General features: G+C 40.2%; 2 protein-coding genes across 11 annotated transcripts in view; one reads left to right on the top strand and one right to left on the bottom strand.

Annotated features, from left to right (window-relative positions):
• The window catches only part of Phtf1 (putative homeodomain transcription factor 1), a 48,524-nt gene extending 25,328 nt beyond the window's left edge, over window positions 1–23,196 (top strand). For 4 of the 8 annotated variants that reach the window (XM_010631262.2, XM_010631257.2, XM_010631263.3 and 1 more), the window contains 12 exons: window positions 660–833; window positions 937–1,026; window positions 2,138–2,359; window positions 5,673–5,801; window positions 6,413–6,685; window positions 7,685–7,816; window positions 8,413–8,499; window positions 11,725–11,880; window positions 13,160–13,255; window positions 14,638–14,763; window positions 19,964–21,117; window positions 23,123–23,196. In XM_010631262.2, coding sequence (XP_010629564.1) covers window positions 660–833; window positions 937–1,026; window positions 2,138–2,359; window positions 5,673–5,801; window positions 6,413–6,685; window positions 7,685–7,816; window positions 8,413–8,499; window positions 11,725–11,880; window positions 13,160–13,255; window positions 14,638–14,763; window positions 19,964–19,996 — 1,518 coding nt within the window. In that variant the 3' untranslated portion in view covers window positions 19,997–21,117; window positions 23,123–23,196. Of the gene's footprint in view, window positions 1–659; window positions 834–936; window positions 1,027–2,137; window positions 2,360–5,672; window positions 5,802–6,412; window positions 6,686–7,684; window positions 7,817–8,412; window positions 8,500–11,724; window positions 11,881–13,159; window positions 13,256–14,637; window positions 14,764–15,230; window positions 18,669–19,668; window positions 19,730–19,963; window positions 21,118–23,122 lie in introns of those variants that run through there. The other 4 variants (XM_010631258.2, XM_010631259.2, XM_010631261.2 and 1 more) reach the window with 4 other exon arrangements.
• Magi3 (membrane associated guanylate kinase, WW and PDZ domain containing 3) overlaps window positions 23,167–26,371 on the bottom strand; it is a 101,210-nt gene continuing 98,005 nt past the window's right edge. The window contains exons 21-23 of one of the 3 annotated variants that reach the window (XM_010631268.2): window positions 26,089–26,227; window positions 25,224–25,314; window positions 24,581–24,654 (exon numbers count right to left, since the gene is read on the bottom strand). In XM_010631268.2, the coding sequence (XP_010629570.1) occupies window positions 25,265–25,314; window positions 26,089–26,227 (189 nt within the window). In that variant the 3' untranslated portion in view covers window positions 24,581–24,654; window positions 25,224–25,264. Of the gene's footprint in view, window positions 25,315–26,088; window positions 26,228–26,371 lie in introns of all 3 variants that reach the window. The other 2 variants (XM_010631266.2, XM_010631267.2) reach the window with 2 other exon arrangements.

Raw genomic sequence — 26,371 nt, 5'->3', positions numbered from 1 at the left:
TTGAACTTGGGTCCTTGTGCTTGTGAGGCAGGCGGTGGAACCACTGAGCTAAGCCAGTTCTTTTCTAAGTTTATTTTATTTTATTTATTTATTTTTTTGGTACTGGGGATTGAACTTGGGTCCTTGTGCTTGTGAGGCAGGCGGTGGAACCACTGAGCTAAGCCAGTTCTTTTCTAAGTTTAGGTAGAGATGCTGTGTTCTGTTTATTTTTCAGTCTTGAACTGTTTATTTTATTTTTTCCTTATTCTTTAGCCCATGGCTCTCAGTCTGGTACTCATTGTGCCATTACTACTACTAATGTTTTTTGAGTATTGTTCTAAGTGTTTTACGCATACAAACTTCCTTTTTTCCACAACTTTGTGAGTCAGATGCTTTTATTGTCATTACTTTTCAGATGGGGAAACCCAGAGAAATTGAATAAATTTCCCAAAGTTACATAGCCAGAAAAGAGAAGAGTTGTGATTTAGGCCCAGAGTTTGACTTGAGCCAGTTTTAGTTTCAAGTTCTTGTTTTCCTTAATTTTGAAATTTTTCTCAATTTTGAGATCAAGTGATATGTAGATTTGTTTAGTTTTGATTTAGTTTCCTTTTACTTTTCACATATGCAGTTTCCAGGGTATTTGGGGCTGTCCCTGTGAAGGTATTTCTGTTCTCTCTTAGGAGGCATACAGGCGTTTGGGCAACGGAGTTTCAGATGAGCTGTCCAGTGAGGACGACGGCGAGGCCCGGACACAGATGACCCTGCTGCGAAGGAGTGTGGAAGGTGCTTCAAGTGACAATAATTGTGACGTCAAGAATAGAAAATCAGTACTCTCCAGGCATCTAAACTCTCAGGTCATTTTTGTTTTAGTTTATACAAGTTAAATTCTTAAATCATTCAGTAGTAACAAGGTATTTAACATGTTTTCCTATTGTTTCTTGGTTTGATTTTTGGCAGGTAAAGAAGACCACTACAAGGTGGTGTCATATAGTACGGGACTCAGACAGTGTGGCTGAATCGGAATTTGAATCAGCAGCCTTCAGCCAGGTAAAGAATCCGCTTAAGAGATCAGCATTCAAGGTCTATTTTTGAGAGTAACAACTTCATCCATTCCTTTTTTTCATTGGTTGCTCTAAGGTGGTGTTTATAAAGGCCTACCCTTTCCTTATCTCCACTTACCTGTCTACTTATTTAGCAACTTATAGATGACTACTTAATCCTAGAAAAAGAATGAATTCTTTATAGTTTGATTTTATTCATAAAAGTATCACCGATGATGCTCAGAAAGAGGTGACACGGTTACTTAATATTCACTTGGAGTATGGAGTTTAAGTGTCATTCAGCTGTACCCCTAGCCTGGAGTTTTAAGTATCATAAGTGGGGTTGATATCGCTGAGAGGGGACCTCTGAAAGGTGGGAGCAGTAACAAAATCTCGTCTTGAAAGCTAAGGGGCCTGTGGAATATGGTGATTCAGAGACGATGGTGATGTGGTTTTCGTTTTGCTTTGATTTGATTGATAGTCGGAGTCATGAGAAACTGTGTCTGTGCTTCTGTCTCCTGATTATCCTTTAACATGGTGGTGCTGGGCTTTGGTCATCACTAGATCCATAGTTAGGATCTCAGTATTTAAGTAGGGGACACTGTGTGTCAGAGGCCCAGCCAAGCCAATTGTGGGGTCCTCCGGGTGTCCTTACAGGATCTGCTCTCATCGCAGAAGAACTCATCCCTGAGTTGAACTTGAAGAATACATGAGTTCTTAGAGGGAGTCCCTTTACGTCTTGCTTGCTAGGGTCAACAGAGTTTAACATTTAAATATTAAATGTATTATTGCCGGGTGTGGTGGCACATGCCTATAATCCTAGCACTCAGGAGGCTGAGGCAGGAGGATCGCTGTGAGTTTGAGACCAGCCTGGGCTACATAGTGAGTTCCAGGTCAATCTCAACTACATAGTGAGACCCTGTCTCAGCGCCCCCCCAAAGATTAAATAAATAAAAGTAAGATGTATTATTGCACAAAAACTGTGAATCAATGACAGCATGGTGATCAACTTGTGAAACTTTTGCTAGCTATTGCTATAGATAACTTGTTTTAATTTTATTTCAGATATATAATTAAAGATGAATGAAAAAACATTTTCTTAAGATTTTCCTTTAAAGGGCTCTAGATCTGGCATGAGTGGTGGCTCTCGAAGCCTCAATCTGTCAAGAAGAGACTCAGAAAGCACCCGCCATGACTCAGAGACTGAGGATATGCTATGGGATGACCTACTGCATGGCCCGGAGTGCCGGTCATCTGTCACCAGTGACAGCGAGGGGAACCATGTGAATACCCTACACTCAGGGACCAAGCGTGACCCCAAAGAAGATGTCTTTCAGCAGGTCTGTGATGGAAGTGGTCAGAAGAGCTAGCGTTTCCTATGTACTCATGTCAGGCACTATATTACCTCTTTGAACTTTGCAGTAATCCTATAAAGTAAATGCCATCATTCCTCATTTAGAGATGGGAAATTGAGCATAGCCTGTAAGTGAAGATGTTGGGATGAGAATTCAAGAATTCCATACAGTTGCCCTGATCTAAATTTTTCTTCCTAGTACTTTTTCCCATTGAAACTAATGAGAAAGGTTTGTTGTTGTTGTTGTTGTTGTTGTTTTCGTTTTCCTAGTAATGGATGCTGAACTCAGCCTTGGCACTGAGCTACATCCTTAGTTCATTTTTTATTTTGAGACAAGTTCTTGCTAAGTCACTGAATTGCCCAAGCTGAGCTTGAACGTGGGGTCCTCTTGCTCAGCCTCCCAGAGTCCTGGGATTATAGGCGTACTCCACCACCAGCTAAGAGAGTGCAGGTTTGTCTGAAGGTACGTCTACCTTCTATTCCCACAGACATTGTAGTAGTATGTATAGATTACTAGAAGATGACATTGCTTACTTCCCTCATCTATAAATCAAGTAGTGCTTTTAATTTTAGGTTTTATATTATTATAAAATCAGATAGCCTAGAATTGGAGAGCCATGGAACGTATTTTAGCCTTCAGAACCAGTTTAGGCATTCATTCTGTATCTATAAAAATTTTTTTTACCATCTGTCACTTGGCAGTAATAATTCTTTTGAGGAGTGTTGGGAAATAGCTGAGCTAGTATGAAGTGGTTGGCACAGTGCTGTTAGTCTTGCCAGCCCCCTTCAAGGGGTGGTCAGCCTCTGCCTGCGGCCTGTGGAGCTGGGATGCTTGTTGAGTCCTGAGACAGCTCCTGCCACTGCTGGGTAGACTGAATGATTAGGAGGTGGTTCCCATAGCAACTTTTTACACATCTGATGGCAGTGGTCCTGATTCTTCTTTGTTGTCTTGTTTTTTAGCTTAAATATGTTTGCAGATAATAATGAATGATGGATATACATTTTAAAAATTACTGTATTTTGGGGCCAGGGATTTAGCTCAGCGGTGCTGCTGCCTGCCTCGCAAGTGCAAAGTCCCAAGTTTGATCCGTGGTACCAAAAAAAAAAAATGTGTGTGTGTGTGTGTGTGTTTATTTTCTTGATAGTACACCACAAATTGCACATTTTATGGGGGGAAAACCCACTTCATTAAATCTATATAATTTTTTAAATAACCAGAAACATCATACATTTTCTCATTAAAATTTTATACTTTCTCCAATTTTAATATCAAAGTTTGAATCTGAATATTCTTCATGGTCACTGGTTCACAGTCTTCTGAATGCCCCAGGCCTTTGTAGCTGTGCATGGCATCATGATCTTGAGCTCCTTAGTATTTTTGAGATTTATAGTATACTTTTAAAACAGATCCAAGAGTAGCTGGGGAAGGTGTTCTCACCATGTCACTAACGGATCAGTCATTTCCATTTCCCCAGGCCCGGCCTGTTTCCATTCCGTCTCCACTCCTAGCCACCGTCCACTTTGCGTGGTGCTGGCCTCCACTGTCCCTCATCAGCCTCGTTCTGATCGTTAGAGCAGCTTCTCTAGGTTGGCCTATCCTTTTTTCTCACTACAGCCAGAGTGCAATTTCCAGAATTCAATCTGATAATGCCATTGTCCTTAAAATCCGTTTTTCTTTCTTCTGGGTTATTTGCTTCTGTTGCTTTATTTGCTTTAATAAAAACACATCTCTGACCTTTACCGTCCTGCTCCTCACATGATATTCTTGGACATAACTGAGCCTGCAGTTCCTTCCCTTTCTTCTTTATTTTTATGTCTCGTGTCTCTGGTCCTTTGCATGTTCTGGTTTCTTTGCCTGGGACACACTTTTCTCTAATATCCATCCCTTGGCTCACTTCTTTATATTTAGGGCAGGCCTTTTCTAGAGTGATTTACTTCTTTCAAAAAACCTGTCCTGTATATACCTAAAGCACTCTTCCTTTCCTTACCATGCTGTAAAGGAATTTTACTTAATCATGTCTTCTCCAGAAGTCTAAGCCCCTTGACAACAAGGACGTATATCTTGTTACCCATTGTATCTGCAGTACATGTTACATAGTAATATGGCACATGTTTTATTACATAGAGATGCTTAAATATTAATTTTTTAGGTAAATCAGTGAACCAGTGAACAAAATCAGTGCTCATGAGCATTATGCTGAGCATTTTAGTGGAAAGAGAATAAATATACCGTATGGCCCTTTTATAGAAACTTGCATTTTAACAATGATTATACAGGAAATAAGTAGAGAACACAATTAAAAGCACCTTATAATGAGAGGCTGATTTGTCCGATACAGACTGTAAGGGTTTTTAATTCAGAGAAGGGCAAAATTGGTGCTGCATGTGGCTGTTGAGAGGACCGTGTTTGGGAGATGGCACTTGCGCTGGTACCTGAAGAATAGGCCAGCTCTGGCAGAGGAGGATGGGGGCTGCTTCCATTGTGAAGGTCTCCTCTTGGGCCTGAGCATCCTGTTTTTCTGTGCCCTTGTTAGGCCAGAGAAAGAGCTCCTCAGATATTCACGTGGCCTGTCGGAGCTCTGCACCTGCCTTATTTCCTGCTACATTAAACCCCTGACTTAGGAATGAGTTCTGTTCTGGGAGAACGTTCGTAAGTCAGATTCATCCATAAATCCAACAGAGTGAGTCTTACACACCAGAAATACGCAGTGTACCTTGCTTTGCGCTTCCTAGCAGCGCCCTCCAGGTCACCGCTGCTTTCCCTCTTGCTCCCGGATTGAGCACTGTTCTGTGCAGTGAGCACGCAGCAGCACATCCGTGGTGATGTCCGACCAACGCCACTGCTTCCGCAGTTCGGTCCCCTTTACGAATGTTTATAGTGCGACGTCGGTATCTGGAAAGTTCGCAGCTTGAGTGCTGTAAGGTGAGGACTCACTATACTCCCGGGGAGCTCTCGTTGCTCCAGAGATACTTTCTTCTTAGCAGCCTGTGAATACACTGATCTTATTACTCCCACGACTTTAAAACAGTGAGCAGCTTCAGACATGATGGAGTCCGGCCAGTTCCGTTGTACAAGTCATTTAGCCTCTCTTCAGGTAAGAAAACCGCTCAGTAGAGAGTAAAGGACTTGAAATCGGCATCATAGAAGTGGTTTTGCAGTGATGAGCTTTGTGTGTGAGAGAGAATAGGTTAATAAGATCATGAAGGTTGTCTAATACAGACTCGGAACTGGACAAAAGAGAAAGGAAAGCACACGGAGGGAGGAAGTGGGTGAAACATCTTTTTATTTTTCTCCCCAGAACCATTTATTCTGGCTTCAGAACTCAAGTCCTGCCTCTGATCGAGTTAGTGCAATAATCTGGGAAGGAAGTGAATGCAAAAAGATGGATATGTCTGTGTTGGAAATAAGTGGTATCATCATGAGCAGGGTAAGATCCATTAAGTTCCGGATTTAAAGCTAATGTACTTAATGATCGGGAGTTACATAACAATCTGCTCGGCAATTAAAAGAACATTGGCTATGCTTTTTTCTTTTCTCATTTTCCAGTGCTAGGGATCAAATTCAGAGACTTGTGCATGCTAAGCATTCTTGCTACTGTGCTGCATTACTAGTCTTATATCCCCGTCCCCATTCCTAGTCTTATTGCTCTGTTTTGAAAAGACACACATATTTTAAATTTTGTGGCCACGGTCTTTATTTGGTAGTGTTCTGTTTTATTTGTTTAATTTGCTGCACAAGGTCTGTATTAGCGTGATAAGTTGTTCAGGTGTAAGTATTCCTGGTCTCAGTTTGGCATGATCCATGATAAGCCGTAAATCTGCAGGTATTTTTTTCCTCCCTTGGTGCTGGGGATTGAACCCTGTGCATGCGGAGCACATGTTTTACCTCTGATCTTATCCTCAGCTCAGATTTGCTTATCATTTTTACGTGTACTTCATTTAAAATGTGTTTTTAATGTTTTAAATACCTTTTGATAAATGCTTCTCATATCTCCACTTTGTTATGCAATGCTGATGGAAATTTTAAATTAATTCCCAGGTCAATGCATATCAGCAAGGAGTAGGTTATCAGATGCTGGGAAATGTCGTCACCATTGGATTAGCATTTTTTCCTTTTTTGCATCGACTTTTCCGGGAGAAGAGCTTTGACCAACTAAAGTCCATTTCTGCTGAGGAGATCTTGACTCTCTTTTGTGGGGCTCCACCTGTTATACCTATTATTATTTTGTCTATAATTAATTTTTTTGAAAGATTGTGTCTTACGTGGATGTTTTTTTTTATGATGTGTGTGGCAGAGAGAACATATAAACAGGTCAGTACACAAGTAAAATTTCTTTCTTTCTTTTTTTTTTTTTTTTTTTTTTTTTTTTTCTTTTGTTTTTTTTATTTTTTTTTTTGTATGATGTTCCATTGAGTTGCTTTTGTTCTCTTGATTTTGGTATCCGTGGATTTAATATTTGTGTTATTGACTCTACAGATTACATGTCATAATCTGAAATTTTGCTGAACCCTATGTATGGAAATAAATGGTTTAGGTAGTGAACACCAGCATCTGCACCTCAATGTACATTTCTTGTTTTTTATTCATAACATACAATCCTCAAAGTGATAATATTTTTGTGAAAAAAAGGACTAAGCCTGGGAGGCTGAGGCAGGAGGACCACAAATTTGAGCCTACCCTGGGCAACTTAATGAGTTAGTGAGACTGTTGGGAGAGAAAGAGAGCAAGACAGAGACAGAGACAGACAGACAGAGAGAGAGAGATGGTCAAGTGAAAAATTTATTGAAAAAAAATTTTTTTTGTTTTTGTTTTTGTTTTTTTGAGACAGGGTCTCACTATGTAGTTGAGACTGACCTGGAACTCACTATGTAGTCCAGGCTGGTCTTGAACTCACAGTGATCCTCCTGCCTCAGCCTCCCGAGTGCTGGGGTTACAGGCATACGCCACCATGCCCGGCAGAGATTTATTGAAATTTGATGAGCTCTAGATTGGTGACTTAATATATCTATATTGGTTGTATGCATGATGTGATTTTGTATGGAAAAATAATTTGAAAGTAAGCCAGAAGAATCATGTATAAACATTTGAGTTTGTGTAGTTGAGGGTTCACAAAAGGTATCCAAAGGATATTCCTAACGAACGTCAAGGGTGTACCATTTTGTGAAGAAGGGTGATAATATATGCGTTGGAAGCAACAAGGTAATGAGATGTTAATTTTTTTTCACATCCATCTTAGTGATTACTGGTAAGAATTCCATTCTTTTTGACAAATCCTGGGGACTTTTTGTGATTTTTTTTAACTTTCTCTAGAGATTTTTATTTGCAAAACTCTTCAGTCATATCACTTCTGCCAGAAAAGCAAAGAAATATGAAATACCTCATTTCAGGCTTAAAAAGGTGGAGAACATTAAAATATGGCTCTCACTGCGATCCTACCTAAAGGTGAGTTTTATCTGATTAACAGTAAGATATGTGCAAGAATGTGTAGAGAGCATCCTTAAAGTCTGGCGGTGGTGGCCCACTGGGCCAGTGGTCCTGGGTGCTGGAGATTCCATCAGTAGCTGACAGACTTGGCTCCACACCGGATGTGATGCATCAGCAAAATTGGACAAATTTGAAAAAGGCTTAGAAAGAGAAAATTCAGATTTCCTAGGGCAGAATGATGAGTATTACATCTTTTGACTTTTGAGAAATAATCAAGTTGAAAATACATTGAGTCAGTCAACTTCTCAGTTTGGAAGGGTCTGGATTTCAGTACTGCAACTCAGTGGTGCCTGAAATGTATTAAAGTCCTAAACCAGAAACTTCTTGTAGACATTGATTTTTTTTATTTTATTTATTTATTTTTTAATTTTTTGGTACCGGGGATTGAACTCGGGGCCTTGAGCTTGTGAGGCAGGTGGCGGCACCACTGAGCTAAATCCCCGACCCTTTAGACATTAATTTTTACACTGTGTTAGTGAAATTCAGAGTTGAATGAGGTGAGGACTTGTTGCTGTCTCTGCCTGGAACATTAACCTCTGTGTCTCACTCTGCAGAGACGTGGTCCCCAGCGCTCAGTTGATGTGGTTGTATCTTCGGTCTTCTTACTGACACTCTCCATTGCTTTCATTTGTTGTGCCCAGGTAAAAGTTTCATGTGTGTTTCAGTGGAAATTCTCTGTAGGGTTAACTTCCTGTATTAGACCAGGTAATTATGTGTTTAAGTATAAATTTTTAAATGTGTCCATTTCTTTTGCTACTTGTTAGTTTTTCTAACTTCTTAAAATTGGAATATAGGTAAATTTGAAACTCTAAAACTGTAGGAGAGTCCTAATTTAATTTTAGTGAGCAATTTTTGACTAATAATAAGGCTGTCAGACCCTGATACTGCAAAATAGTGATTTTCTAACTATCTCATTTTCTCTACATTAGTCGTCACTTTCAGGTAACCCTTTCTCATTCATTACACTGTATGTAGATCATATATTGTTATTTTTCGTCCATGGGCTGTAATCCTTTACTATATCAGATTTGGCCAGTGGCAGCCCGTTGAGGCCACTTCCTGTGTCCATTTGACAGATCCTCCTGCTGTAAGCCCTTTTGGTTCTTTCTGCAGTACAAGGAGTCAGGCTCCTCCTGTTCTTTCCCATTTATTGGGTATAACTCAGTCCTGCTGTGGTCAGAGAACATACATTGACTCTTCAGTTCTTGGAACTACGTCTAGGTTCCCTTTATTATACAGTAAATATTTAGTTTTATTAAATCTTCCATCAGCACTTTGGAAGAGTTTGTATTCTGCCATTGTTGATAACAGTATTCTCTGTATTGCTATATAATTAATTCACTAATCCAAGTTTACTAGTTATAGTACTGAAAGTACCTATATTTTCACTTATTTTTTGGTCTGTTTATTCTGTCAGCCATCAGTAAATGTATGTTCAAGTCTACTGTGATTGTGGATTTGTCTATTTTTCCTTTTATTTATTTCAGTTTTTGCTTTATTTCAGAATCACATGTTGCTTTCTTTTTCTTTTTTTTTTTTTTTTTAACTGGGGATCGAACTTGGGACCTTGTGCTTGTGAGGCAGGTGGTGGAACCACTGAGCTAAATCCCTGGCCCTTGTTTCTAGTCTTTTAATCTGAAAATTTAAAAAGCAACAAAAAACTTTTTTTTTTGGTACCAGGGATCGAACTCAGGTCCTTGAGCCTGCAAGGCAGGCAGTGGAACCACTGAGCTAAATCCCTGGCCCCCAAGCAACAAAAACTTCTATCAGAAAAAGAAACTTAGTAGACCCTCAATAACTGAGAGTTTTTTTTTTCATCTTTTGTGATCTTATTAAATGTCTATATTGTTAATGTTTCAACTTGGTATTAAGTACATAAGCTATCTTTTATTTTTGGATTTGTATCTTTACACTCTTATTTTCTTGTATTTTAGGCATGTCTCTTGTAATCATCATGTACTTTTGTGATTACTTATATTTTAAACCAACCTTGGTATTTGCAATGTCTTGTTCATTTAAACTTAATTACTGTGGGTCGGGGATTTAGCTCAGTGGTGCTGTCGCCTGCCTCCGAAGCATAAGGTCCCAAGTTTGATCCCTGGTACCAGAAAAACTTAATGGCTGTGACTATGAATACTGTTTGTTCCTGACTGGTCTACTTTTTAAATTTTCCTTTTTCTCTTCTCATTGTGCCTTCGTGTTTTTATTAATCAAATATTTCTTAGTATGTCATTTAATCTTCATCATTAACTTGTAATACATTTTTTTACTATTGTTTTAGTAGGAACCTCAGCAATTAGGAATCTAATAAATGATTGATTTGTATGGTTTAATTAATTGACTAATTTATAGCCTCCTTGATAGTGCTAGGATCTTAGAACACTTCATCTTCTTTACTCTTTCATCTTTTGTTTTATTGCTCATTATCACACACTTCCCCAAAGATGTAATTATTGTCTTTTTGTAGTCAACTATTCATTTATATTTAAACACATCTGTGTCCTTTTTATTGCTTTTTTGTCTTGTATTTTTGTTTTTCTGGCATTATTTTCCTCCTATTTATTAGTATTTATTTTAGTGCCAGTCTGATTCTAGAATTCTATATTTTACAGTATCTTAAGAAGCCAATTAGTCTTGTTGCTGTTTTTTTTTAATTAATATGTACTCTTTTCCTGACTTAAGAATTTTTCTTTGTATTTTATTTTGTGCCAATTTGATTGTATATTTGTAACCTATTATGCCCAACAAATTGGATCACTTTTCTGAGCAGGTAGGCCCGATTGCTACCAAGCATTACTGTGCTGATATTTATTTATTTATTTAGTACTGGCGATCCCACTTGGGTCCTGTGCCTGTGAGGCAGGTGTCGGCACCGCAGAGCTAAATCCCCAGCCCTTTATTCCTCCTATTTATGACTAATTGACCAACTTGAACCTGACCCCAACTGAGCTAAACCTAGTCTGTCCTTTGGAAATGAGAACTAGTGAGAGCCTGAGCTATCAGTTATGGATTTTGGAGGAGGAAGGCAGCGGGGTCTCTGAGGAGGCGTCTGACAAACCACAGCTGGTTTAAGTCAAAGTCACTGAGGACGCAGAAAGCCTGGGCCTCCTAGGCAATGGGACTGAGCGATGGGACTGCTCGGGAGGAGTGGAGATGGGCGGGCAGAGAGCGGAAAGGACAGCTGCTTGGTGACTTCCTGTTATTCACAAGGCTTTTGGTTTCTGTGAAAGCTCTCTGTATTTCTCAGGAATTTAGCTTGCCTTGGTTGGGCTTTCTTGAATCAGTTTCTCTAATTTTATGTCAACAATTTTAAAAGCAGCGAAAACTTTATCCGAAGACCTGACACATTATCAGCACGTAGTGAATGGTAGTTGCTGCTGCTGCAGTTGTTGTTTTTTGTTTTGTTTTGGTACCGGGGAGGAACCCTGGACCTTGCGCTTGCGAGGCAGGCAGCGGAACCACTGAGCTAAATCCCCGGCCCTGCTATTATTTTGGATTCTAACTAATCCTTAGGGTTTTTTTTAGTCAGACCACAGAATGGGCCACATGTTTTTTGGTAGCTAATGATTGAACAATGGTCATCATGCACTTGTGAGTGGACTGCAGTGATTACAGTAGCTGGAAATGCATTTATCTTATTTTACTTATTGTGTTATATTTTGTTACTTCAAAACTCTGGCTGTCTTTGATGAAAAGGAACAAAATGTAGGAAACTTAGAGGAATACATAATGAAATAAATGATATTTATGAATGTTAAGACATTAAAATATTGAATTCTTAAAAATCTATGACTGGTAGAATAAAGCAGCAATTATATGATTTTAAGACACATGATAAATTGAACTTTTCTTGGCCCCTTCGATAGGTTCTGCAAGGACATAAAACTTTCCTGAATGATGCTTATAACTGGGAGTTTTTGATCTGGGAAACAGCTTTACTGCTTTTCTTACTACGCCTGGCCTCACTGGGATCTGAAACCAATAAGAAATACAGCAATGTTTCAGTATTACTTACAGAGCAGGTATTGACTGGTCCTCAGTTGGCTCAGTGGTTAAAGGTGGTCTCGTATTACGTATTCCTGATGCCCAGGGGTCAGGGTTGAGTCACTGGCTGTCGCTTTCTGAGCAGTTTGACCTCTCAAGTCACTGTGCTGTTTTGCAGTTGTTTACTCCTTCTAAAATGGGTATTACATCTTCCTCACTTGCTCCTGAGACTGTGAAAATTAAGATCTAATGAGGTGATTACTTCATGTACTGTAAGGATGTTTTTATTGTTGGTAGTGGAGTGTGCTTTTAATCTTATATTCTACATCAAATACTGGATCTTTAGAGTACTTGTCATTTACTATGTAAAATAAGCTTGTTTCTCTCTTTTGGCTTTTTTTTCTTGTTTCTTTCTGTATCAGCTATAGAATGCATTGAATATATACTAAGACGGAAAAAATGTCATTTATTTTTAATTTAATTTTTTTGAGGCAGGGTCTCACTATGTAGTCTAGGCTGGTCTTGAATTTACTGTGTAGTCCAGGCTTGCCTCCAACTCACGGTGATCCTCCTGCCTCAGCCTCCCAAGTGCTAGGAATAAGTGCTAGGATTATAGGTGTGCACCACCACACCAGCCTTGAGAAATAGTTCTTATAAATACAGAGTCCATAAGGTGATTTCTTTTTTAACTTTGATTATAATTTTGAGTTTACCCATAAAGTTTCAAGTAAACACATTTGGAATCTCTTTTTTTAAACCTTAAAATTAAAGTGGAGGATTCTTCCTGTAAGACGAAAAAATAAGGAATTAGTAAGTTAAAATAGCTATCTTTTTTCTACAAGTGTTAGATTGTTTGGGGGATACCAAGATGAATAGCATATAGTTTTGAACTCAAGGAGCTTACCTGATATATTGTTGTTATTATTATTATTATTATTATTATTATTAGTTTTTTTTTTTGGTACCAGAGATTGAACTTGGGACCTTGTGCTTGTGAGGCAGGCAGCAGCACCACTGAGCTAAATCCCCGGCCCTCCTGCTAATATTATTGCATTGCGATTAAAAAGTAAAGATTTCACTGTTTTGATGTTTAAACTGCTTTGTTATTTTTTCTTCACTAAGTAGTTTTTCTTTGCTAAAGGGCAGCTGATTGGCAGTGCCAGGGTACATGACGTGGTCTTTATAGAGAGAGCTGCTGGAAATTCAGAATTTGTTTTACTTGAAAACATGATCCTTAAAATTTGTTGGATTTTGTGCAGTATACATATGTGTCTTTATTTTTTCCTATGAAATTAATCTCTCTGTTCCTTCCCTTAGATTAATTTATATCTTAAGATGGAAAAAAAGCCAAATAAGAAAGAACAGCTCACTCTAGTAAACAATGTATTAAAGCTGTCCACCAAGTTGTTAAAAGTAAGTCATATCTTTTGATATACTTTTACTACAAATTAAATTTGCTACTTCTCTGAGAAAACAGCGAATCATGGATGGTGCCCCAGTTGGGAGGGCTCTGCGGCCAAGTCCTTCGGGGTCAAGGCAGTGGTCAGGGCCAGAGCCGAGGCTGCCAGGCTGCGGCCGAGGCAGGCTGAGAGCAAGGTCCCGGAGGAGAGCGGCCTTCTCCCCTGCCCATCGAGGAGTCGGCATGGGCTTCCTTGGAGGGACGTCCCTCAAGGCAGAGGTTGGACCTGTGTGAAGGCAGACCCGGTGTGCTACCGTCAGGAACCACGTTGGTTGTGTTGCTTTGGGCGTTGTGTAGCCTGCCACCTGCTAGAAGGCCTTAAGGCGATTACCCGCCGTCATCTCTGCAGCAGGCTGGTGCACGAACAAGATGGGCACACCTCCCCGCGGCCGGGGACTTGCTGCTGCAGCTCTGTGTTGCTGGCCTCCTCCCTGCTCCCAGAGGCGTGGGCGTGGTCTGGGCCCGTGTTATATGCTAGTGTCCACCAACACCAGTGTCCACCGCTACTCCTCTGCCGGGGCTGCACTGCAGCGTCACCAGGGCCATGTCGGTGCTGTCTCTAAGACCTGCCGCTGACTCATTTCTGGCCTCTGGAAGGACAGTGTTCGCCAAGACACCCTGTCAGGAATTCACTGACCAGGACCTGCACACCCATCCGGGGTCCTCACGAGGAGAACTCACTCTCCAGTGTGGCCCATGTAATGTTTTTACATAGGAAAATAAAGTGAATTGAGCTCATTTTTAATTAGTCAAAGCAATGCTTTGCTTCTTAGATCCTATATATAGCACATAGATGCCATAATACCGACATGATGGTTTTATGGTAATAACTTTGTAAGAAAAACTTTCCATCGTGTTACCCAGCTTCTGATGACTGCTGATGTCTATCATATTTTTTAAAATTACTTTTTAATAAAACCATAAATGACTATTGTTCTAATCTACCTTAAAAAGCATTGGTTGTAAGCCACTTGTGGTGATGCTGTCCTGAAATACCAGCACTCTGGGAGGCTGAGACAGGAGCATCTCAAGTTTGAATGCAGCCCTAGGTGACTTAGCAAGATGCTGTCTCTAAGTAAAAAATAAAAATTGGACTGAGGATGTGTCTCAGTATGAGGTCCAGGGCTCAATGCCCAGTACTGCAAAAGTAAATTAACAAATAAAGGTCGTGGAAAAGTAGTTCAGGGTACTTTATGGAATTTTTGAAGGTTGCTCTGGAACATGAAAGTGAGAGAGCCTTAAGCAGTCATCTGCACCCAAGACTTAAAAAAACAGCAGGAAATTACTAACTGCTTTTGAAAACCATGTCTCATTTCAGTCCTTTCATGTTTCATAGGAGCTGGACACACCATTTAGACTCTATGGGCTGACGATGAATCCCTTAATCTACAATATCACAAGAGTGGTTATTCTTTCTGCTGTCTCAGGAGTTATAAGTGATCTTCTAGGATTTAATATAAGAGTAAGTGTGATTACTACTCCAGCATCTTAGACTTAGAATTACTGTGTGTAATAATGTGCTTTTTGCATGTTGTGTGGGTTGGCTGGCAGGGAAACGAGTAAAGCAGCAGGCATTTTGAATGGTAGAGCACAGGCTTTGTTCCTCATTTTTATAAGTACAGTAGACTGAACACTTGAGTGAACAAAATGTTTGAGTTTCATGTCAGTAGTGTGCGCTGGATAAGACCCTCCCTGGTCTAGGGAAATACACAGAGGTAAAATGAATGGACATCAGTATCACAGGGACTACAATATGTCATTTTTGATCCAGAGGTTTTTAATGTTTTTTTCGCCATGATATTCTGGTTTTTTTCTTCTTACATAAAGGGTTTTTAGTTCATAGTCAGTGAATGTACCTTTGTATCCTACCTGTCTCAAAACTATCTTTTTTGGTGGGGTTTTGTTGTTGTTGTTGTTGTTTTTTTTTAGCTGTGGAAAATTAAGTCATAAGCTGAGTCGTGCGCCTGGATCCCGCCCCTGGCTGGCCCGGCGCTGACCTTTAAGGAGCGAGATGGCCACAGACCGCATGAGCCCCGCCTGCCGTGTGCCGCTTCACATGCAGAGGTGCTCTCAGCTCTGTCGGAGCTGACGGACGCTGTTCTCAGAGGAGCGACCCTTCCCCGGGGTGTGCGTGCTAAAACCCGGGTTCAAACAGCACGCGTCGTAGCAGACTAAGGACTGTCTGTGTTACAGGGACACGAGGACAGTTTTGTAAGGGAGTTTATTCTGGGCACTTTAGAACTGTGACCGTTACATTTACTGGACTAGGCTTTTTGGATAAAGATGGCAGATGCCCACAGCATGAAGCAAGTATCTTTTTACTGGAAATATGGAAATTCATTCAGCACTTTTCTATTACACTCTATGAAATTGGAGATTTCTCTATCAAAGAGAGTCAAACTATTTTAGGTTGAACCCAAATAAAAGAAGAACTTTACTGGAGAGTTTCAGTTTCTAGGCTATTTTATTTTGGCTGAAGGGAAAAAATCTTTTCAAGCTGTCGTTTTTGGTTCAGCTGTGGAAAAATCTTTAATGAGCTAATTCTAATAAGTACAATTGCTGGTAAGTCATGCATATAATAACCTCAGTAATTCACCCAGAGAAATGTAAGTGTACGTTTCCTACTCTGTGTCCATCATACGATGTGGTTTCCATGTTAATAGTTTTATCTGTCATGCAACTTGATGTATCCAACCCTCAGTGCAGTTTCAGGTCCCCAGTATCCGTAGTTATCCAAGCCACTGGGCCTTTGGCGATATAGGTTCTCTTCTCAGCATCTCCTGTTACAGATGCACACGTGTCCGTATGCTAATGCAAGCCCCCACATTCTCACTCATTAAGTTACCCGCTTTGAAGGATCTCGGGAGGCAAACTGAAAGCCTGAACATTTTAATTACAAGGTTTTGTGAAACCTGCTTTGTACTTGTGAAGCACCTGTTCGTTTAAGATCATTATATTGGTAGTACATATTCTGTATGCAGAAAGATTTGTAAGGCTTACATATCAAGCTTTACGTCTAGGGATTGAGATCAGACCTTTCTGGGTTCAAATCCTTGGCCTTGCCACTTACTAACTTCCTAATCTGGGACAAATGAACATCTTTGCATTTCAGTTTCACCTATTAAAAAAGGGATAAAATCTACCTAATCAGGTTGAGATTATCATGTAAGCTGCGTAGTACTTAAGTGTATGTAAGCACGTAGTGAATCCTCGATAAACATGTTATTACTACTTAAAAGTCCCTTTAAAATCTCTAACCCTGAAGATATAAACATAGGAAGCAAGGTCGCTGACCCAAGTGGATCAGAGGCGGCTTTTCTAAATGCCGTGTGGGACATGACAGTGACGCACCTGTACAAAGACCTGTTTAGTAGCGGTGTTTCAGAGTCTCATAGAAACCCTAGTTTTACTATTCCAGTTAGGAACAGTAGCACCTGTCTCAAATACAAGATTGAGCTCAGGGCAGATTTCAGATGGAGAAAGCGGATGCCTTTGTCTATTTCTCTTGGCAAAATAAAGCTGTTGTATTTTTATCTGCTACTTTTGCACAGCAAATTGCAGTAGGTGCTCTTCAGCTACAGTTTTGCTGGTGTATAGTCGGTTTAAATTATTTTTCACCTGGGTAAAATCCAGTGTAAATGAGGTTGATGATTTCAGAAACGTGGGGGGATCACTTGACTCCTTATTCATAGCCCGCATCCCGTCAGTCACCAGGTCTGTGGATACCTTCTAGGTGTTTTCTCATCAGTCCACTCTTCTCTGTCCCACTGCCACCAACCTTGCCTAAACTGACCTCGTTTGTTTTTTGAACAAGTTTCTGATGCTTCTGTTCTTACATATCGCTTTCCCTTCCCCAAGAACAACCCATTCTTCTCAAGGGCATGTGTCATAAGTTTTGTCATTGAGAGCCCATTAATACTTAACTTGTTTTGAAGATAAACTGGAATCCTTTTAGCAAGGTGCATAGGCCCACCTTGTTGAGTAGTAGTTCTGGAACTTGACATATAAAAATACCTCCACGACATGTAAAAGTCTAGGTTTAAAGACGTAGCCATTTCATTGTTCCTTGGGTTGTGTTCTAAGTTTGCCTCACTTTTTTCACTTAGTTTTTTTTTTTTTTTTAAACTTTGGCTGCTTCTAAGATTTTTATCTTTACCATAAAATTTGTGGAAATTATGTGTATTGTGCACTGGTATAGTTTTTGTCATGAGTGTTTTGTTTTTTCTTATTGAATCTATGGATTTATAACTTGCATGTTTTGTATTTTCACATTGTCAAGTGAGAAAAACACTGACATTCCTTAAAATAATTTTTTACATTGGGCCCCACTACATAGAACTTGAATTTACATGCATATTAAGCTGCTTACAGTTAACCTGCTCACTGGTGTTTTTCTAGTCTCCTTTATAATTTTGGAAGGTTTCCTTTGTTGTACCTTTAAGTAAGTTTGTTTAACGTTTTTCTTTCTTTTCTGAGGCCACATTTTCATGCTTTTACATGCTAATGATTTTGTATTTATGAAGTTTACATTTTGGGCATTAGGTCTTGTGTCTTTTTGTAATCATTTAAATGTTCTTGAGCTTTATTTGGAAAGCTTGCTTTCAAGCTTTGGTTAGGTGGGTCAGAGGGGTCTTAAGTTTGGGGCCGCTTTTCTGCACTGTGAAGCAGCAGATTTGTGTACTGAATCGTACCTGCTGCTTTATTGCCTGGGGCTTTTCATCTCCGGCTGTGGGAGCATGAGCTACTCCCAGCCCTGTGTGAAACTCATTTTCTGCCTCCTCCTGTTCTTGGCTGTTTGTGCCTTTGCTTGGGCTCATCAGGCTCAGCTGAGGCTTCCAAGGAGCCTCTCCGCAGCTCTCCCCTCTGTGTAGTGCATTTTCTTTGGTACTCTGCTCTGCCAATTCTAGCCACCCTGGCCCAAATGCTCAGTTCTGTCCTTTCAGCTCAGTAGACTGCTTGGTTCTGTTGGGTTTTCCTTTCCTACAGCAGTGTAGAAACTGCCTCAAAAGTCATCTGGGACAGTACCAAGGCTGCCTGTTTAACTCTACTGTCCTTTGTTGCTTGTTGCCCTCTAATATCCTTTAAAGATGCTTTTTCATTCTTTTTAAGGTGGGAAAGTAAATGTTTTCCCTACCCTAGTAACTACCAATAACTTTACCCAGCTGCTCAAAGCAAAGGCGCCAAAGTTTTTTTTTTGTTTGTATGTCTTTGAGAAAGGTCTTACCGTGTAGCTCTGGCTGGACTAAAACTTGTTTTTTTTGGTATTGGGGCTTGAACTCCGGACCTTAAGCTTTTGGAGCAGGGAGCGGAACCACTGAGCTAAATCCCCAGCCCATGGACTAAAACTTGTGTTCCTCCTACCTCAGCCTCCTGAGTGCTGAGATCACAGGCGTGCGTTACTACATGCAATTTTATTTTCATTTTTATTTATTTATATCAAACTCGGGTCCTTGCATTTGCAAGGCAGGCGGTGGAACCACTGAGCTAAATCCCTGGCCAACACGCAGTTTTAGTCTATGTGCTGCTGAGTGAGCAGCGGGCCACACGTTCACATAAGTTGTGTGTCCTTTGCCACTAGGTTAAGCCTGCTTCATGTGACCCCGAGTTACCGGTCCATGGCTGGCACACTCCCGTAGTTTCCGTATCGCCTACTACAGTCACTTCTCCCCGGCCACACAGGTCAGCCTAAAATATGGAAGCTTTCCTTAAAGCATTCCTATTCCAATCCTCCTCGGCTTTCCCAGGCCTTCCAGTGCCAGTTCTGCCTCCCTCTCAGACTTTTCTCTTCCTCGCCTGCTTGTGCATCCTCTCTTCATCCAACCGCTGTTCTGGAGAGCCAGTTCTCACTGTGCAAAGCGCGCCGCTTCCGCCTGCCCGGCGATGCCTCTCTGGGCGCTTTGCTGTCAGCTCCTTCAAGGAGCTTTCTCTGCTAACAGTTACCTGCATGGCACTGATCCGTGTGCAGTTCGGCCGGACCTCAAGTCTGTTACCATTCATGTGCTTCGTTCTGATAGGACGGAAGGGCTAGATCACCCGTGGTCCTCCTGCCTCACTTATCCCTGTACAAGAATTTCTAGGAACGTGTGCTTTTGATTCCCAGAAAAGGATGAATGATTAAACCAAGATGTGAAAACAGATAGGTTAAGCTAGTCATAATTTAATTGTAATAGTAATAACCATAAAAGTGTAAGAAAAATAGCTATTGCTTTAATTTTTAAATCTGCTGTTGTACTGTGGGAAATTACCCTCTTATAACTGCCATGGGGTATGCTCTACAAACTCCCTAAATATATAGACTGTGGCCCACATAAAGTTTGAAAAGTTGCATAACAATACCTAATTGGGATATGGTTTTCTTGACTTTCAGGGACATGTAGAAAAATTCTAAATACAAGGATGTCTTACAAAGTACAAGTTTATTGGTTTATATTTTTACTTTTGGTTCAAGGTGTTTAGAGGTAAGTGGACCTATGCACTGTAAAAATAAACTTCTTCCAAATTAAATTCATTTTTGAAATTTTTTTAGATCTACATACTTATTGTAGGTTATGGAGGTTTTGCTCTGAAATGTAGCATGTGATTTGGGAAGATCAAAAAGTAAATTCATTAAATTTTATGTATGCACTAACTAGCAATTTTAAGTAATCTTTTGCTTCTTGCAGTTACTGGTGTCCGTATTGAATGATGAAGTTTGAGTGTCCCAAATGTGCAGTAATTTTATACCTTTCCTGCAGAGTGTCTTGAGCCTATAAGCTGCCATAAGGTATTGCCCAAGGGAACAAATGGTTGTCCTTATACTAAGAACAACATGAACATTTGGATTTGCGAATTTGCTGATTTGCGAATTTGCTAATTGTTTGGCTTGCTTTAATGTTAATGTTCTAGACACATATCCACGGGATTCTCTGACATAGTTTAAGGCTAACTTGTAGCGTGTCTCTGTGTCTGTATTTCAATGTATAACTAAGAATGAGTCAGGGTTTCCTAATGGAATTCCATCTTGATGAGCCTTCACACTTCCTTCTTATACTTAATGCTGCTTGCGTAGCAACAGTGAAAACACATGCAAGTTAATGGAGATCCTAAACTAATTGAGCTAACTGAAGGTTGTAGACTTCGTGTAATAATTATGGCATGCTTTAAATAAGTCATATATTGCTGATAAACTCTAGCAGCAGAACCAGAAATTTTACCTGGATAAATAAAGACATTACTGTTTTGAAAAGACAGATGGTTTTTAGGCACTGGAGCATGATATAATCCTCCTACGGGCTGGAACATCACATATTGTGACGAGTCTGTCTGTACCAGTGTTCTTTAGCTCCAGGAGCACACTGTGGGATAAGTTCCAGTTTCAATAGGCAGACTCTCAATCTTAATACTCCTTGCTTTCTTAAAACCAACTCTGTGAATAGTGGACATATTGAACAGTCCCCATGGCTTTTATTTTTACATGAAAATAGCTTGTTTATGTCCTTTCTTCATAGCAAGATACTCTCATGTAAAAGTAAGCCAAGTGCTTTTTTAGTCTAGGACTCTGAAATAAAGAGTTGACCCCTTGTTTTTGTCGTTGTTGTTACAACAACTCAGGACCTTGCACTTGCAAAGCAGGCAGTGGAACTACTGAGCTAAATCCCTGGCCCAAGAGTTGACCCTTTGAATCCTGCAAGGATTGATGTAACTACGTTTGAAGACAGTGCTTTTGATCTCAGCCACCTAATCTTCCTGGTGAGACTTCGTAGTATCCCACAACTCTTCTGCCTCAGCAATCAACAGACAGCATTTCCACCCCAGCCCTGGGGGAACGGTCTTGCAGGTACTTCCTGTAGCTTTTGCTAGAACACAAGTTATACACAGGTTGCTTAGGAAACAGCCACATCTTCACTGGGGGGCCTGGGAACTAGGGACCAAGTTTTATATTTAGTGAGAATAAATGCAAGGTAGGTAGAAATTTATTTTTCTCAAAAGCCATTAAATTAACTGAGGTCTTCAAGTAGGTTAAGAATTAAACAGAATCAAGTCAAAACACCTTTTGGGATGGGTACCAGGGATAGAACTCAGGACCCTTGTACTTGTGAGGCAGGTGTGGTGCCACTGAGCCACACCCCCCACCCCCCACCCAAAACACTTCATTCTTGAAGTAAATAAAATAACAATGTTGTAAGAACAACACTGGACTGCCACAATCCAATGAAACAGAATTCTGTGACCTTGTGGTAATGGGACTTATGCTGTAGCAGTACAACTGTCTAGTTAGTGAATAGTAAGATAAACTTTCTTAAACTATTAGGTTAGGGAGGACAGATTTTTTTTAGTAGCAAATTATTTAAGAAAAATTTTCTTTACAGTGAAAGGTGAAAAATACATATATTTAATTCAGATCTCAACATATGTATAAAAGTCTCACTGGACAGGAAGATTTTAAGAATCTTCCTGAATGTAGGACTGTTACTAGGAGGGACAAAATCTTTTTTGAGAACTAGCTCCACAAGTCTAGCTTCACAGGTAGAAAGCAACATAAGCAAAGCCAAAAGTCAAAGAAATGCAGGTCATGAACTGTTTTTTTTAATATCTATATAAAAAATAACGAGCAATTTACAGATCTTTCTCTAATCAGAACCTTAAGTGTATATATAAAGGTACTGTACATATATAAACATTTACAACCAGTACATCCATGTTTTGCTCAGCATTCCAAGGCCACGTTGCTAAGTCAGTATATAATCAGTACAGTGACAGGTTGCTTAGGGGAGCCACGTCAGACAACATGACATCAAAGTTATGTCAGTGAATGATAAAAATAGGATTTGTATCACTAATTGTGGACTATAGGGAAAATAAATCATTTCTGTTACTAAATTGTTAGCAGTCAAGCCTCCTAATTTTTCTCTATTCAAGTAATTACAGTAGATGGGTGGGTCAGTCTCACTCTGGGAAGCATGTGCTGTCTACAGGGCTGGCACAGCTGTTGTAGGAATCTCACAGTCAGATGTGCGGAAGGATGGGCCTGGACAGAACGTTTCACAAGATGAACTCAGGGAGACAGCACAAATGTGTTTAAATACTCCATAAAATGCGCTTACGCTGCAAGTATGCCTTTATAGATGCTGCTGAATGCGGCTTCAGGGGTTTGTAAAACCTGGACCTATTTTCATGGAGTTAAAAACTATCTCTACCTTCCAGCGCACATCACTAGACTTTTAAAAAAGAACTCTGGGTACAAGCTAAGCAGGTGCTTAACCTCGCTCTGTTTTTCGGTAAGAAAGTTAGTGTAACTAGAAGTTAAAGACCCAGCACACACTGTCTACCATGTTCGTGCCGGGTAGGCCGCACCCAGGTTCTGCGCTAACACTGGGCTCCTGCATCTGCCGCGTGAGCTGGTTCTGTATCTGGCAATGGACTGGGAAAATGGTTTCGTGATTAAGTCCCTCACCCAATCTATAATCTGACTCTTCAAAAATGTATTTTCTATTAAAGACAGATGATTTTAGGATTAGATGCAATCCAAATATCCAAAAATAGGTAAGTGGCAGTTTCTCTCTAAAGAACAGTAAGCAGCACTTCTGCAAGCTGCTTTGTGGTTTCGTAATGAGAAAGGGTGACCCAGGATTCAGTAATTCTCGTTTTGAACACTCGGTTGTAGGATCTGTAACAGTTATTTGAAACACCTTATCCAGCCAAATTAAAAAAAAAAAAAAAAGCTTAAAGCATAAGTATTTGACCTTTTGCTTTACATCAGTGATGCTTGGGAGTTTCACTTTTAAACTGGGACTTATCAGTAGCTGTTAGTTTGAATGATAAGCGAACAATCTCTTGTGCAGGACTCAAATATTTCTCTCCGTGAACATGCAACATGCTATTGAGAACACCAACTTCCAAGCCAAACCTGTTTCATTACTGTGGAAATATCTGAATGAGAAGGAAAACAGACATTAGACAGCAGATAACGGCACAAATACGAAGTGAGTCTGGACCACAGTTAGCATCAACGTGTCACTTGTCAGACAGCCACGGAGACGAGCAGGCAGGAGCATGTGGGGACACAGCTCCTTCCTGAGTGGAAGGAAGGCGGCCAGCCAGGGGTGGTTGGTTCTCAGCAGTCCTAAAGGCTGGCCCTTCATGCAGCCTAGAAACTTGTTGTGCAAATTAAAAGGTTCTTAGGTGTTTCAGAATTTCTGAAAAAAAAAAAGATTTTCTGGGAAAATGCTGCTTTTAGTAAAAGATTACAACTTGTTTTTGTTTTATGCTAAAGGTCACAACCGTTTCTCAGCCATGCCAGTCGTGCCTGTGACTTTATTTGCACTCGGCACCTTCCAGGGCCCTGGAATTATTGGTGCTTTTTTAACTGGAGAGCTACTCTCAGGTTTGAACCTTCCCCTCTCTCTACATTTGTCAGTTGTCTCTAGTTCTTTCCCTCTGTGATCTTCTACTTTATTTAACTCCATCCTCTCTTCAGGTTCCTGTTTCAGCTTCTTTTCTGATATTTGGACATTCACTATTTTATCTTTACTGGGACGTGTTTCTCCTGTGGTGGTTTTCTTTCCTTTTTCACTTTCGGACACTACTCTACCAGCAGTGTTGCTGGTCTTCTTGGAGGCAACAGCTTTTTCATCCATTCTCTTGCTTTTTTTCTCTGGAGACCTTGCTCTATCTTTTCCTAACTGACGCTGCTTCAGATTTTTGCTGATCACACCTGGTCTTTCTTTCCCGTCCGGGAGCTGTTCGGCATTGTCACTAGCAGGGCCTGCTACTCTGAGACTCTCACCCTCAAGTAATTTGGCTTCAGCATTTGACAAGTCTTCTTTGCTTCCTTCGATTTTTTGCTTCCTCTTTGGGCTAGAAGAGCGTCCTCTGCCTTTTCTATACTGATCTTGGCCAGAGCCTGCCCTGGTGTCAATCTGACACCTTTTCCTAGGGCTGAGAGATCTATCTCTGGGTCTTCTTTTGGGGTCGTTTTTTAGAGGACTGGGAGTGTTTTCCAGATGTTCCTCTGAGTAGTGGTGAGCTGGCTTTTGGGGACTAGCCGATCTCTGTGTAACACCATTTTCTACTCTTAGATTTTTCTTGTCACTGTGCCCATGACTGTTGGGTGGATCTTTCTTATTCACATTTTTCTGGAGAAGAGACTGATGCTTTATCTCAGGCTGATTTTCATTTAAAGTGCTTTTCTTTTCAGGTACAGTGTCCTTTAATTCTTCTGCCTTTTCACATATCTGAACTCTCATTAGAGAATCTTCAGTTACTGGCACACGAGACTCTTCAAATATGGAAGCAGAATATGAAGACGGGGAAAGTGGTGACTGCTCATCATAAATCACATCAGAAGGTGAAGGATTATTAATATCCCAATCACCTAAAAAGTGATTTGAGTGGAACATCATTACATTTTAGAATTATAAATAGGAACCATAGTTTTGAACTTTGACAGCCATTTGAATTGTTCTGTTTAAACAGCCTGAGTATGTTACAGTTTATACATGTTTACGTATCTCTGGAAAGGCAGATGTTTATAGACATCTGTACATACTTGAAGGGTAGACTTTTTGGTACATAATGCTTCATTTTTATAATTATGTATATTTAGTGAGACAGTATGTAATCTGTAAGTTCTTAATTAGTAAAGCCCAATCAGAAGCATATAAATAATAAAACTGGACCAAATTACCTAGTCCATGAGGCTAATGAAGGTGTGGTCAATGGATATATCAAGATATATCAAAATCACTAATAAAGGAGACCAAACTGTGGTAACCAGAATGAGGCTCATGGGCATTTATAAATAAATTTCTTGCATAAAGCTGTCCAATTTAATGTCAAAAGGAAACTGAAAAGTGCAGAAGATAGAAATGGATGTATTTAATAGCATCATTTTTTAATTAAAAAGAAAACGAAGGAAGTGATTTATAAGACATGCAAATTTACCAAGTCTTTTTAAGGAAAGACCAAGAAAAGCCCTGAAAGCCTTAATGTTGCTCAGGTTTCACGTAGGAGCACAGACCGGAAGGAGCCAAACCTGAAGAAGGAAGAGAAAAAGCCTAGGACTATATGAAAAAAAAATCAGTGCAGTTAGCAAAGATGTCACTGGGATGTATGATTTACAAGCAGATGGTGGAAGATAATACAGTCAGAGAATCATAAGCTGCAAGGGGACTGTAGGAGGTGCTATCTACGCTCATCGTATAGAAAATCTGTGATGGGCTTGGGGACACCAGAGGAGACGGGACGGAGTGGGTGTGGCTCTGCGTTACTCTTAGGCTGATGCATTTAAAACACAGTGATTTCCAAGCATGGTGAAAGTTCAAAAACATACAGTGAAACCAAGAAAGTTTAAGACCAGTCCAGGAGCACAGACATGGTCTCAGGTCCAGCTTTGTAGCTCTAGGTAGGGCTGTAGCAACTTTTGACAAGTGACCAGAAAAGCTGAACATTCTTAGGGTGTTAACTCATTAAGAAACAAACACCTTACTGTAAGGAAATAAGTAACATTTGTTGATAATATGTATTTAACCAGGGATGGGAGAAAGCTCACTGTTTTTTATGTGATTTAAATTGCCTCTAATGTTCTTATTCCTTATAGGCACACTTCTCTATAAAAGCATTTTATGCTTTCTGATGAAATCAAAATATATTCTATTCCAACAAATGGAAGTCAGTGCTTTTGATGATTCTGGTGTTCATGTCTGAATTAGCTAGTAAAATATCCAAACAGATATTCCTTTCCTTCTGCTGCCCGCCCCCTAACACACAACCTTTTAGCTACCAGTAGATTTTTAGCAACTTTACTTACCATGGTCAGGTATCAAGCCAGTTCCTGGCCTCAGAAGAAGAAGAACTTTATTCCCACCGGCCTGAATGAGCTCAATTGCTCGAGTATGTGTGATGCCTTGTGTAGGTTCCCCATTGATTTCAACAATCTGGTCACCAACCTAGACAGGGAACATACACAGGAACAAAATGAGGGCTGGGGATTTAGCTCAGTGGTTCCACCTCCTGCCTCTTGCAAGCGAAGGGACCTGAGTTCGATCCCTGGTACCCAAAAAAAAAAAAAAAAAAAAAAAAAAAAAAAAAAA

Source organism: Fukomys damarensis, unplaced genomic scaffold (genome assembly GCF_012274545.1).
Source record: "Fukomys damarensis isolate Sample0158 unplaced genomic scaffold, DMR_v1.0_HiC HiC_scaffold_33, whole genome shotgun sequence".
In the NCBI taxonomy this organism is placed as follows: domain Eukaryota; kingdom Metazoa; phylum Chordata; class Mammalia; order Rodentia; family Bathyergidae; genus Fukomys; species Fukomys damarensis.
The sequence above is the reverse complement of the archived record's forward strand: the minus strand, read 5'-3'. Positions and strand labels throughout refer to the sequence as shown.